Source organism: Dichomitus squalens (genome assembly GCF_000275845.1).
Source record: "Dichomitus squalens LYAD-421 SS1 unplaced genomic scaffold DICSQscaffold_101, whole genome shotgun sequence".
Taxonomy (NCBI): domain Eukaryota; kingdom Fungi; phylum Basidiomycota; class Agaricomycetes; order Polyporales; family Polyporaceae; genus Dichomitus; species Dichomitus squalens.
The window spans coordinates 1-12,154 of NW_006766983.1; the positions used below are offsets into that span (position 1 = coordinate 1).

The 12,154-nt window shown below is 55.5% G+C and overlaps 4 protein-coding genes across 4 annotated transcripts; 3 read left to right on the plus strand and 1 right to left on the minus strand.

The window, feature by feature from the left end:
• Positions 1–2,606: 2,606 nt before the first annotated feature.
• DICSQDRAFT_164134 (uncharacterized protein) lies at positions 2,607–4,448 on the plus strand (the record flags this gene model as incomplete). The annotated part of the gene is made up of 3 exons (XM_007371387.1): positions 2,607–3,552; positions 3,602–3,872; positions 3,947–4,448. The coding sequence occupies 2 exons, from the start codon at positions 2,607–2,609 to the stop codon at positions 3,847–3,849; spliced, it is 1,194 nt and encodes a 397-aa protein (XP_007371449.1). The 3' UTR covers positions 3,850–3,872; positions 3,947–4,448.
• A 205-nt stretch (positions 4,449–4,653) lies between these two features.
• On the plus strand, positions 4,654–6,304 carry DICSQDRAFT_141753 (uncharacterized protein). The gene has a single exon (XM_007371388.1). The coding sequence runs from the start codon at positions 4,743–4,745 to the stop codon at positions 5,979–5,981; it is 1,239 nt and encodes a 412-aa protein (XP_007371450.1). The 5' UTR covers positions 4,654–4,742; the 3' UTR covers positions 5,982–6,304.
• An 872-nt stretch (positions 6,305–7,176) lies between these two features.
• Positions 7,177–9,314, plus strand: DICSQDRAFT_72851 (MFS general substrate transporter; the record flags this gene model as incomplete). Its single annotated transcript, XM_007371389.1, has 13 exons — positions 7,177–7,324; positions 7,386–7,504; positions 7,559–7,660; positions 7,710–7,803; positions 7,862–8,167; positions 8,223–8,254; positions 8,313–8,409; positions 8,461–8,605; positions 8,670–8,770; positions 8,823–8,946; positions 9,005–9,074; positions 9,125–9,217; positions 9,288–9,314. The coding sequence occupies 13 exons, from the start codon at positions 7,177–7,179 to the stop codon at positions 9,312–9,314; spliced, it is 1,458 nt and encodes a 485-aa protein (XP_007371451.1).
• A 119-nt stretch (positions 9,315–9,433) lies between these two features.
• DICSQDRAFT_175498 (uncharacterized protein) lies at positions 9,434–11,097 on the minus strand (the record flags this gene model as incomplete). Its single annotated transcript, XM_007371390.1, has 2 exons — positions 9,434–9,880; positions 9,949–11,097. The coding sequence occupies 2 exons, from the start codon at positions 11,095–11,097 to the stop codon at positions 9,434–9,436; spliced, it is 1,596 nt and encodes a 531-aa protein (XP_007371452.1).
• Between the last annotated feature and the right edge of the window lie 1,057 nt (positions 11,098–12,154).

Genomic DNA, 12,154 nt, shown 5'->3' on the forward strand with positions numbered 1-12,154 from the left:
TTGAAGAGGGGTAGTGTCACAGTTTTCTCGTGCCACGTGACCTAGGGGTCATGTGAACCAGGACAGACGCTCACCTTGACCACGGGCAACTCGTATCGGAAAGTGGAGGAGCCAGGATCGAACCCAGGACCTTGTGGGGTCCAGGAGCGCCCATCCTCACTCACTGGCAGGTGACTCACACGTCAGCGGGGGCGCTTACTCATCGGAGCAAGCCCGGACTTAGCATGACTCAGGTATTAGTCACGAGGACACCATGTGACAGGTCAGGAGGCAGGACATGAGTCAGCAGACTCTGACCAAGCAGGGACAAATAGGTACCTGGTCTGTGCACCGTTGTATTTGTATAAATAGTAGGGGGTCTGAGGCAGGGAACCTCAGACTTGATCTTCTCGTCGATCCCCCATCTCCTCTGTAGGTAGCTAGCAGCCCTACCTCTCACTGCCCCTTCTAGTCTAGGGAATCTACATTTTTGCATCATCTCTTGCTGTGTCACTTGTGGTTGCTTCGCTCTCAGCACCAACCCCTTCACCAGTAAGCTTTGTCTTTGTTTATCTGGTGGCACAGCTCGTTGGCTGTGACAGGAGCACAATGCCCATCCCGTGGAACACCCTGGCGAACGGGCACCGAGGGCATGGCAGGCGGAGCTCGCCGTACCGCAATCAGATGCAGACGCTCTTCCAAGCGTTCGAGGAGGATGGGGACGAGGACCGCGCAGATGGGATGGGGCTGGACACGCTGCACGAGGTGAAGGACGACGAGCTCGATGCGGACGAGAGGACGACGCTGAGGAAGGGGAGGAGCTGGACTTCGGCCGTCATGTAGCTAGCACAATGTAATCTACTAACGCATCACTTTCAGTATGCTGAACCGTGTGGCTCAACTGTATCAGTTTCGTTTCTCTACCTATTGGTTTTCTCCTAACGAGTACCTTACCTTGTTGCGCGAATACGTGAGGTCATGGAAGCTCGAGCGTATATTGCGCTATCATGCAATCTCTCCGCAAGTCTTGCCCGGTATTGTGAGTATGGTGTGGACAAGCCCCCTTGGCTCCCTTATCGAGTGCTCGCGCCGTCTCGCGCCGTAACCGGCGCTTCAGGCGCCACCTACAATCCTGGACGACACTTTTACACTTTTGCTGATGTAATCCGCCCCCTCACCCTGACCATCAGGGTCACCCATAGTAGTGTCATCATTGTCAGCCTGCATTAGAACCTCATGCACAAGACTCTGAATAGAAAGTACGTACACCGCAAGTCCCAGATCTCCCGAGTTGCACTCCTCAACAGCTCTCGACCGGTTCCTCTTCTGCTGATGCCAGATATGCAGCTTTTTGTGGTCAGACGGGAACAAGACAGAGCACAGAAAGGTGAACGAGTTCGGACAGATGGAGATCGACACTGCATCCAGGGCTGAGTTGCAATGAAAGAACTCGGCAAGCTTGGAGAAGGCTTAGGATATCAAGCAAGAGCAACATCGGGCTGCATGTTGACAGGAGCATGGTGGTGCATTGCATAAATCGCAAAGTCGCCAGGCGTGGCGCTGAGGAGGAGCACCGTTGGATTACAAAGCAGGATCACGTGCTCGCAGCTGCGAACTCTTGCTCACGCATCATTCCAGATAAGCACTCAATCAGTATTCCTCCGTTTTCTACTTGTGAAAAATGTATGTACTTCATCAGGCATGTCGCAGTAATCCTCAAACAGCCGCCAACAAGTAACATTCAGTCGGAAAACCGACCCGTAGCTTTCAGTACCCATTTCCATGTCACCCGGCGCTCCCCCGCGCACATGCGGAAACCAGGGCGTTCACCAGGGCGCCGGGTGAATGCAGGTCCCCGCGGACTTCACAGTGTCTGGTCACACCTCCTTTGTGCGCCGCAACTCCCTTCCTCTTTCCCTTGGGATGAGAGGCAGGCTCATGGGGCATGGCTGGTCTTTTCGACCAGGAGAGTGAGTGTGCTAAAAATCGTAGACATTATCTGGCAGAGAGGTGGGAAGAGCCTCCAAGTGAGTTCGTAGTCGAGTGAGGCGAGCCGACAGATCTTCACGAGAAAAAATTCTGACAGCGGAAGCATTGCCAGGTCTGTCAGAGGTAGGGAATATTATAGCTGAGAAGTTCGAGAGCCTACATTGCACTACACTATACATCACTGCCGATCCATCCCTCTCAGTACTTATAATCGCCCTGGACGATCTCGCATCTGCTCAGTGTTCAACGTTCAGTACCGCACACCGCCTACCAACGAGACTCGCAATACCGCTATCTCTTGTTGACGAGATCTGGCCGACGTCCGACAACTGTCTCCGCAACACGTTCTGGTGTGGATCTGCAGCGCAGTCCGTTATCGAGGCTCTGGAGACTCGATTTATCTGCATCCTCTCCCAGCATCCGCCTCGAGGTGGTCCCCACGGGAAATCGACGGGGCGAAAGAAGCAAAGAAGGCACCTTGTGCTGCAGCTGTCAGCGCCCGTCGCAGAAGGCGTAGCGCTATGGTAAGGGTAAGTACCCACGAGCGAGGCGGTTCACACCCCCAGATCCCCTGTCCCCCTCACCTTCAGCACAATCGCCATCCTACCCTGCGCGATCATACCTCTTGCCATCTCAAAATGACTCCATCCATCTGGATCAACTTTGGCACCGAGACGTCGTCCAGCTCCTATGCGGACTGGGTGGGTGTTCCCGGGAGCCCTGGCTCGTCCAACCAGGCCCTCATGAGCCTCGACGACGTGCCGGATTTCGATAAGGACGTCGACGACGCGCTCGAGTTCAACTTCGACCACCCCATCGGTGCCCAGTTAGATGGCGCGAACGACTGGCACAGAATTCTCTTCAACTCGGCGCTGCCGTTCCCACTGGCGCTCACCGACGACGCGTCGTCGACTATGGACACAGTACACCAGCCGCTCTCTCCCGTCTCTGACGGAACACTTGTAAATTCTCCTTCCTTGTCGCCGATCCCGGACTTGAAGCTGCCCCCACAGGGAGACCAGCATGTCGACCACATGCTGCCGTCTTCCTCCGAGTCCTCCCCCTTCGATGGGTTCCAGTTCGATTTCACGTTTGAAATCCATGGCCAGGTGACTGTCATGCCACTGCCAGCATCTTCTTACGGGCTCTCAGCGGGGTACGACGCTCCCGTATATGACTATGACGGCTTCTGGCCGGGGTATCCGCTCGTGCAGCACACGGTCGGTGCTGCGGGCGCTGGTGTTACAGGCCTGGCGACGGGCATGGGCCTGAACGTGGACTCGGCCGCGTCCAGCTTCATGGCCCCGAGCCTTCCTCCGTGTTCCTCTCCACCATCGTCCCCGGTGGACGAGAAGGACGAGATGATCATCGTGGATGAGAAGGCCGCAGAGGTCAACGAGGAGAAGGACGCACCTGTCGTAAAGAAGGCCGCCCGCGCGACGCGCATGAAGCGCCGCACCGACAGTGACGACGGCTACTCGTCGGGCGACTCCCACAACAGCGACGAGTCTGCACCGAAGAGGAAGCGGCGCAAGCAGGACACGACCAAGCGCTTCCTATGCCCGTTCGAGGGCTGCGGGCAGGGTAAGTGCGCCACCTTGTCGTCGACGCGGTGATTGATCGTTCTTCGCAGCGTTCTCTCGAACGCATAACCTTAAGCAGCACACGGCTAGTGTCCACGAGGGCAAGCGCCCATACGGCTGCCGCGAGCTTGGATGCGAGCGGTCCTTCAGCAGGAAACACGACCTGACGCGACACCACCAGTCTGAGCACACTGATTTGGGGTCCCCGCGCAACGCCGGCAACGCCAAGAAAGGCAACACCAAGAAAGGCAACGCCAACAAGAAGAGCAAGACGATCGCTAAGGACGAGCACGACTAGTAGGCCGGGCAGTGTGATTCACGGTGAGCATCTCTTCCATCGCGTTGTCCCGGCGTCGCGCAACGGCCTGAACCGAGTGCTGACTCGTCGTCTACAGGCTTCCGCCGGATCGCGCTCAGCAGCATTATATCATCTCTCGAATCGGCTGCCCTGCACGAGCATTCAGCACAAGCGCTGACAGCCCGTTGTGGCGGTCGATTCATTTTTGAGGGTTGGTATATCGCTGATGACCGAGGACGGGCAGGTGCGTCTTCGTACGGGAACGGCTCCAGGGTCCGGTGCTCTGGAGGACCGCTTCCCGCGAAGAGGTATCTGCATGGGCTCTTAGAATCGGATTTTCTTGCACGTGTTTCGTGGTACGGATAGTGTCGTATATGTTTCTTGCGTTTGTGTCTTGTCTGGATCTAGCTATCGCCGCCGTGTTCTATTTACCATCTCCCCTCCATTCCCATCTACTACAATATCGATGTCTCATGTACGATAGAACGTGTTGGTTCTTGGCACCGATTCCGTGATCTCGTTGGCTACGTATATACTCCTGTGCTCTACCTCGCTCTCCGCGTTCGCTATCTCGTGTTCATGTACGGTGTTGGTCTTCCCCCAGTGTATATGTGATGTTATCTTGTTTCTGTATACTCGACGGTATATCGTACGAGAGTCTGCCGATGGTTCCGGTGCCGCGGTCGGGCGCGCTCAGACGTGCTCGGCTTGGTCGGGCGCCTTCTGCCGCGACGCCAAAGCTCGAGGTCGTTTACAACGTTGACCACGAACGTCCACCTCGCGATACCCTCCGTTCGACCTCTCCTCTTTGCTTGTCGGTGCATTGCCCTGAAGGCTACACTGGCCCGTACGGCCTCTCAGAGTGGCTTCTATCGTCGGTTACCGCAGCAGTAATGGCGTCACTCGTTCTCGTATTCAAGCAACCCCGGACCTGGATCCCGGAGAGTCTGGCCTCTCCGTTCAAGATCTTCGACCAAGAACACCGCGCGAGATGGGTCGGCTCTCCGTCTAAGCGGCTTCTGTCTGGATTTCTCGCGGGATATCTCTCTGGGCCTGGTGCGCTGACGGTAGTCCTTACGCTCGTCTCTGGGGTCTTTCTGGGCTTCTTTGTCTTGTGGGTGCTGGAGGTTGTGCATGAGAACGGAAATTGTTACGGTGAGTGTTCTACGACACCTACTGTATCCGCTTTTCCAAAGAACACACGTTTCGTCCATTCAGAGGCTGTTGACCTCGAGCAGGACTACGAGGTCTCCGCCAGCGGCTCTGAGGATCACACTGCGCCATCGGACGCGTACGCTCACGTCGTCGGCTGCGAGCTCTCTTCCGACGGCGTCGTGCCGACTGTCGAGGTGACTTTGGAACACGCCCTTGTTCAGGGCCGCGACGTCCATCTCGAGCTTCCTGTCGATCTCTTGAAGCTCCATACCGGGTGTTTGGCTTGGACCGCTCCTCTGGCCAGTACGGATGCCACACTGACTAGTACGGATGCTACGCTGGCTAGCGAGGACTGCCTTGCCGGATATGTGGCCTCTCCCAAGCATCCACACGCGCGATTGCCGTCCGCGACGCTGGAGGAAGACCGCCATTCGGGCGCAGTGGCGGTGCTCGAAATGGACGGCGACGAGTTCAAGTTCAACCCTCACGCGCCGACGTTCGTCCCTCCCTCCGTCTCCTGCCCTGATCCAGACAAGCACGACTTCCTCGCAGTACATAACTTCCCTGCTGCTGCTCCTCGAGCTAGCAACCGCAACTGTCCTACTTCTCAATCTCGATGGCCTGGACGGCGGCCCGCTCCCGCTCCTGCTCCTGTACATGCTCCATCTCGGCAGCTCCCCAGGGGGAGGACGGCCGGCGGGCCGAACGCGAAGTGGCTCCTCCTCGTTCCCCAGCACCACAATCACCATCGCCTCGGGCCTGCCATGCTCGCCTCAAGCGGTATCCGGGACCCGACGATGGAGAGATACAAGCGGATCTGCCACTGGAGGGGGACGGCGATGGCGGCGCGGCGGTGCAAGCGCGAGTCTATCGCCGCGAACGCGGATGTGGAGGCGGAGGCGGAGCGCGAGGCGGAGAGGGTCGCGCTGGAGGTGATCGCAAAGGTTGTGGACGAGGACGAGGATGGGTGCGCTTGAATGCCGTTCTGACTTTGGCTGTCGGGCCACGCGCGGGCTGGGTCACGCGTACATCTCTATCCGTGTTGACTCCAATCTGAGCAGTCTGACCCACATGTTGCGGGGAGGAGTTGAGTGCGCATCGTGAATATAACAAGTCCGCGGCGCCCTGGGAGAAGTTATTATTGGTAGGTCGCCAAGACCTACCAACAATGGTACAAGGTTGCTGACTCGCAAACCACAGTACTCGCGGCCTCTGCAGGTGTGGCCGCACTGTGTCGTGCGTTCAGCAGCTCGTCATGACCGATGGATTAGAACCAATACGAGCTGGTGCCTTGCAATGAGGGAGTTGGCTAAAACGAGGACAATGTGCCGTCGACAGAGGGCGCGGGACATAGTCAGTGTCCGCCCTGGCCCACCAGAGAGGGTCTGAAGGATCGGCACGCCGCCGGAGCGGTAGACATCGTCCCAGAATTATTCTGTCAAGAGATCCTGGCATCATCATGACATCTGAGGCTCCAGGCTTCAGGGGGGGAGTCCCGCATCCGTGGTCGTGTGGCAGCGAACAGCGCGGGGACCAGCAGCGCAGCAGCTCAATGCGGGGACAAGGTCGCACTATGGGTACGTTCGCGCTTTACTTGGAGCACAGTGTACACATGGCTGGTGCTTTCGAGTTCGCCCAACGGTCTCACCATGGATCCGGCTGTGTGGCGCAGCGGTACTTGTGCTTTATAGTCTACGTACCCCGAGTCTGTGAACGAACAATCTAGATCTCCTTGATCGGCTGATACCTTTGACAGGCTGGCGAAGTTCGGTGAGTCTCTGGCGATGATAGCAGTTGACCGTTCTGAGCGACTTGGCCAGGGTTATTGACGGCTGTGGCGGATTAGTTCACGTCCCTGAATGAAAACCACACGCTGAGGTCCGAAGAGGATCCATGCAAGCTCTTCGTTCGCACGGGATCGGTGTCAAATGATCCAATATATGCTCATCTTCCATCTTCTTGAGCTCAGAGAGACTTCTCTTTGCGTCCCAGTCGATATTCATAGGATGCTAATTCTGAACCGGCCTCGAGAAGCTTGGTATATATAGGGATGAGCAGCGAGACATGTCCGTCGGCATCCCTCCTCTCCTTCTGACCCTCCACCATCGCAATCGTTGCTACTGGGTCATGGATCGCGACGCGCAACGGGACGAAGAAAAGTCTGAGAAAGATATGAAGCAGGCTGAAGATGCTGTGGTCGATGTCCTCGTCGATGACAGTAGCCAGCGTTCGGCGCCCTCAAAGGAGGAAGAGAGACGGCTAGTGCGCAAGCTCGATCTGCGGGTGATGCCCATCTTGTGTATCATGTACCTCTTCGCCTGTAAGTTGACAACGTGCATGCCTTGCCGTCGATAGCACTATATTTGAACCTGCTACCCAAGCTCTCGACAGGACGAACCTAGGGAACGCGCGTCTACAAGGTCTCCCGGCAGACGTCCTGGGAGGAGACCCAACGGGTGTGCTATTTGACTGGGCGAATTCCGCGTTCTACTTTCCATTTGTAAATCCAGTTCTTCTCGCCTCATTCCCTGCATGAGCATAACATATGCCCCAGATAATCTGCCAAATCCCAGGCCTCGTCATCTCAAAGCTATATTCTCCCCGCATTTGGATCGGATGTGTGGCGATCGGATGGGGCATATCGTCCACGCTTATGGTACGTTACTTCCACATCCGTCCAATCTCCTACTCATTGTGGGATATAGGCCTCGGTCTTTAACTTTCCAGGCCTCCTGGTGTCTCGCCTTGCCTTGGGATTGTTCGAATCCGGGTACAGTCCCATGCTGCCTCTCTACCTATGTGCGTACTTCACGTCGCCTGCAGCTGCCCTTATCTTCACTTATATGTCATGCTTCAGCTTTTTTCTATACCAGGGAGGAGTTCGGCGTCCGCACCTCGTGGTGGTACATGTTCTCGGCCGTCGCAGGCGCGTTTGGCGGCTTGATCGCCTTCGGTGTCCAGCACATCCACGCCGCGATTGCGCAGTGGCGACTGTTGTTCATCATCGAGGGCATCCCGACGATATTGTTGGGTGTATTGGCCTTATTCGTTTTGCATGATCGACCTGAGGAAACTCCTTTGTTGACCGAACGGGAGCGCGAGATTGCTCTCGAGCGCGGTAACAGAGGGGGAAGGGCTGATGTCGGGAGGGTGATTCAAAGGAGTGAGCCTTCGAGAGTATTATTGATGTACTTGCTCATGATCCCTTCTGTCTACAGAACACATACCGATGGCGCTTAAAGACTGGAAGGTACGTCGCAGTATCTCCGATATGTACATGGATTGCTTATCTGTATATGTTCACATAGCTTTACGCCGCTGGAGCGATGCTCTTTTCGGGCAACACCGGGCTCACAAGCCTCCAAGCGTTCTTACCCACTATCATCGCAAGCTTTGACTTTGGCTGTGAGTCGGATCCTATAGAACTCACATGCGCGGACTGACATGTGCATGTAGCCGACGCTGTGGACCAGATACTTACGGTCCCGCCCTATGCGGTAGCTGTTCTAGTTCTCTGTGCCTTTGGTTACTGTTCAGATCGGCTGCAACGTCGCGGCCCCTTCATTTCTTGTGCGAGTATTATTGGAGGAATAGGATACATGTTCGTAATCCCACACTCTGTCGGGTCTGGCAGCTAATCAACAGATGTGTCTTTACTATTACAGACTACTGCTGACGGTGCATTCGAATAATCACGTGCGGTACTTCGCGACATTCTGCACCGCAACTGGCATCTTTTCGACCATCGCGTTCATCATCGGATGGTGTAAGTTCCAAGCCCGTGATTCTCATATTTGGACCGACCACAATTTTTGCAGTCAATCATAATCTTGGTTCGGAGACCAAGAGAGCAACGGGTTTGCCATTGTACATGGCCATCGGTCACTGCGGAAGTATAATGGGCTCGCACTTGTTCCCATCTAGTGAGGGACCGCTTTACTTGTGAGTCGACCATTCCACGCGGATATCAGCAGCTCAAGCGGCGTGACCGGACCATCAGGAAAGGGAACGCGGTGTGTTGCGGCCTGATGTTTTTCTGTTCCATTGTCGCCATTTCAATTTCCGTGAGTGTCCCATTGTTCCCGTCCAAAAACGTGCGCTAAGTAAACCGATGCTACAGACGTACTATATTCGGGAGAACCGACGTCGGGATGAGAAATACGGCAAACCGATCCCCGGCGCTCCAGTAGATGTCTCGGAGCTTGCAGACGAGGTACGTATTGCGCGGACTCGGCGGACTCAGTCATCGTACCCACCTTGATGTCTTCTTCTCGTTTTTACAGGCACCCAACTTCCGCTACACCCCGTAAGCTCTCCCTCAAAACCGACTGGAGTGCCCAGTCTTTAAGGGAAGAGCCCGCACCAATGTTATACAGTAGCATACATAGACCTATCCACTGATTACGGAGAATCGAAGATCGCATGGATATCAGCTCACCAATTCGTCGGCGACTAAGTCCCAGAGCTCAAGTGTCTCATCTCGAGCGTTACTCAGACCCTCCCTCTCTAAGACCGACTTCATCTCCTCGCTTCCAAGTTCCTCTACGCGCCAATGTCTGCCCAAGTCGTCACCGACCCCATCTTCAGCGGAAGTGTCGCCGCTAGCGGCGCACTGAGTCCATCCGCTCGCCAGCCTCCAGTAACCAGCGTTGAGTATGAGCCCATTGCTCGTGAAGACGATGGTTCGCAAGGACGGTACGGCGGCGACAAGGACCTCTGCAGCGCGACGCCAATGAGAACCTTCGCGGTGGCGCACGACAGTGACGAATTCAGCTGTGTAGGCAGCGTCAAAGTGGTTCGGTTGAACGAAGCACTCGATGATGACGCGGAGGTAGGCTAGATGCTGCAGCGATTTAATGACTGAGCAGATTCTATCCTGTAGAGTCCGAATGATGTATCCTTAGTATTGTTGAATCATCGCTTCTCAGAAGACACGTTACTCACCACCAGGCTGTCCCATTGCAGAGGAGCTGGAATGTCCCGTAGTCCAAGCTCGTCAAGGGAGACGCCGTCGCACCGCATGGTGAGCAGGAGATGTGTCATCGTTGTTCGCACCTCCGTAGGGAAGAGCCCGCTGGAGAGGACATCTAGTACAGGTGGCACGAGCCGGAGGTTGGTCAGCTCGAGGAACTGCGGGGGCGTGGCACGCAAAATTTCCGAGATGTAGACATCAAATTCGAGGTCGTCCCAACAATCAAGCGTTATACGGCGGATGGAGCAGCTGATGTTCAACGCAAAAAGGAGTTTGGGAGGGCAGGAGACGTGGTCAATCCGCTTCCAGCTGTTTGAGCTCGATTCCTGTGCTCTCTTGTTGCTCTGGCGTATCGTGTCCTCATTGAACGCTATGGGCGACGGGTGGAACAGGAAGAGGCTCCCACTTAGGGACGGGAACATGTGCAGGAGGGCATCGAGGCGCGGTAGACCACGGACGATAGCAATCGTAAGCGAATGTACGGAGGGGAAACGAGGCCGTGTCTCGAATTCGTGGATGTATATCTGACCCAGACCAAGCTCGAGGCTCTCCAAGGTAGCGGCGAGGTTCGACATGCTGTCAAGGTACACAGGAGAGGCAGGGTCGTAGTTGATGTTGCGGATGCGGATGGTCCGAACTGGAGATTGCATGATCCTGAGAAGCTCATGACCTCGCTGTGAATCTCCAAGGACCGCTAAGTCTTCTAGGGTAGACAAACCACCCACAACGGGAACGACCCTACTATCATCCAGGTACGAGGGGTAGAGATCGCTTAGTGATAATGTGAGGTGCTTGAGGCGAGTCGCGCTTTTGATGATTGCAATGAAAATAGTCGCGATGTCTGCGTTTGAGTCGTGGGGAATGAGGCCTCGGCGAGAGTATCTGAGCGGGGTGACTAGTCCACGTATGTGTCGTCCACGCACTTCTGGGTCGATGTAGATAAAGTCGTGGAAAGCGCGTACAATCCGTTCGTTGGTGAGGGTGACAGGGCGTAGACTCAGAAGACATTGAACTGCTTTGGGGCGGAGTGCGGAGCATGTGAGCGAGACGGCGAGTAGATCGGGGTATGTGTCCAGGAACTCGGTGATGGCCTCCAAGATGTCCTGGTGAAGCCTAACCATGCTCGACTACGTGGCATTAGCGTCTCAGTGACCAAGCTATAATACCTATATTCAGTATGTTGTGGTAGATGGGTCCTTGTGCATGCTGTTCATACCGTCAAAATGATAGGCCCCGCATCAAAATACGACCTTCATCAGGAAACCTGGGAATCCCTTAATGCCCCTTAAACTCGCCTTTAAGGGCGTTAAGACGCTTAAGATGGCTTTAAGATCATATAAGACGTAAGAATTAAGATGCTCAATTAAGACACATTAAGACGATTAAGATGGGCGAATGCGAATACGTTCTACACCGTCGTCGCGTGCACCGGCCTCTGTCACAATGTCTGTACACGCTCCAACTGGTCTCTCTTGGTCTCTCACTCTGCTCCGCTCCATCATTGACACGCTGTACGGAGTTGAGGGTGAGCAGCTCGAAGATATGGCGTGGGAGAGCTAAGTGGCTTAAGGCGCTAAGCCATTAAGCTTATGCACGGTTTACTGATGTTGGTCGGAGACTCGGAGCAAGTGATCAGATCCGGATTAAATTCGGAGCCAAGCCGGCAACCGTATTAGAGGCTTCCACGACCGCAGGTTCGAAGTTCTGACACTCCCTGATGCGCTTCAAGAGAGCCTTGTCCGGTACGACCGCAAGGTGTCCTCGTCGACTCGCCAGGATACGGAACTGTTCGGGCCGGAGCACCGTTCGAGCCAGGTTGTCTTCACCATCACCGTGCTGATAGTCCGGTCGTCTCGACAGCGCGTCCGCGCGTCCGTTAGAGACACCAGGCTTGTGGGTGATGACGAAGTCGAACCGCGATAGATACAGGGCCCATCGCGCCTGTCTGCGAGTGAGGTTCTGCGCCGTCCTCCAGTACTCGAGGTTCTTGTGGTCCGACTCAATCTCGAACTGGGAGGGGAGACCTTCGAGGTAGTGACGCCACGCTTGCAGGGCACGGATGATCGCGAGCATCTCCTTGTCATAGATCTCGTAGTTCCGTTCAGCATCGTTCATGGACTCGGAGTGGTACGCGATCGGGTGAAACTTTCCATCGTCGCCCTCTTGGGACAGGACCGC

What these genes read in the sequence shown, in the direction of transcription:
- DICSQDRAFT_141753 (XM_007371388.1), top strand. Translation starts at nt 4,743, where the DNA reads ATGGCGTCACTCGTTCTCGTATTCAAGCAACCCCGGACCTGGATCCCG.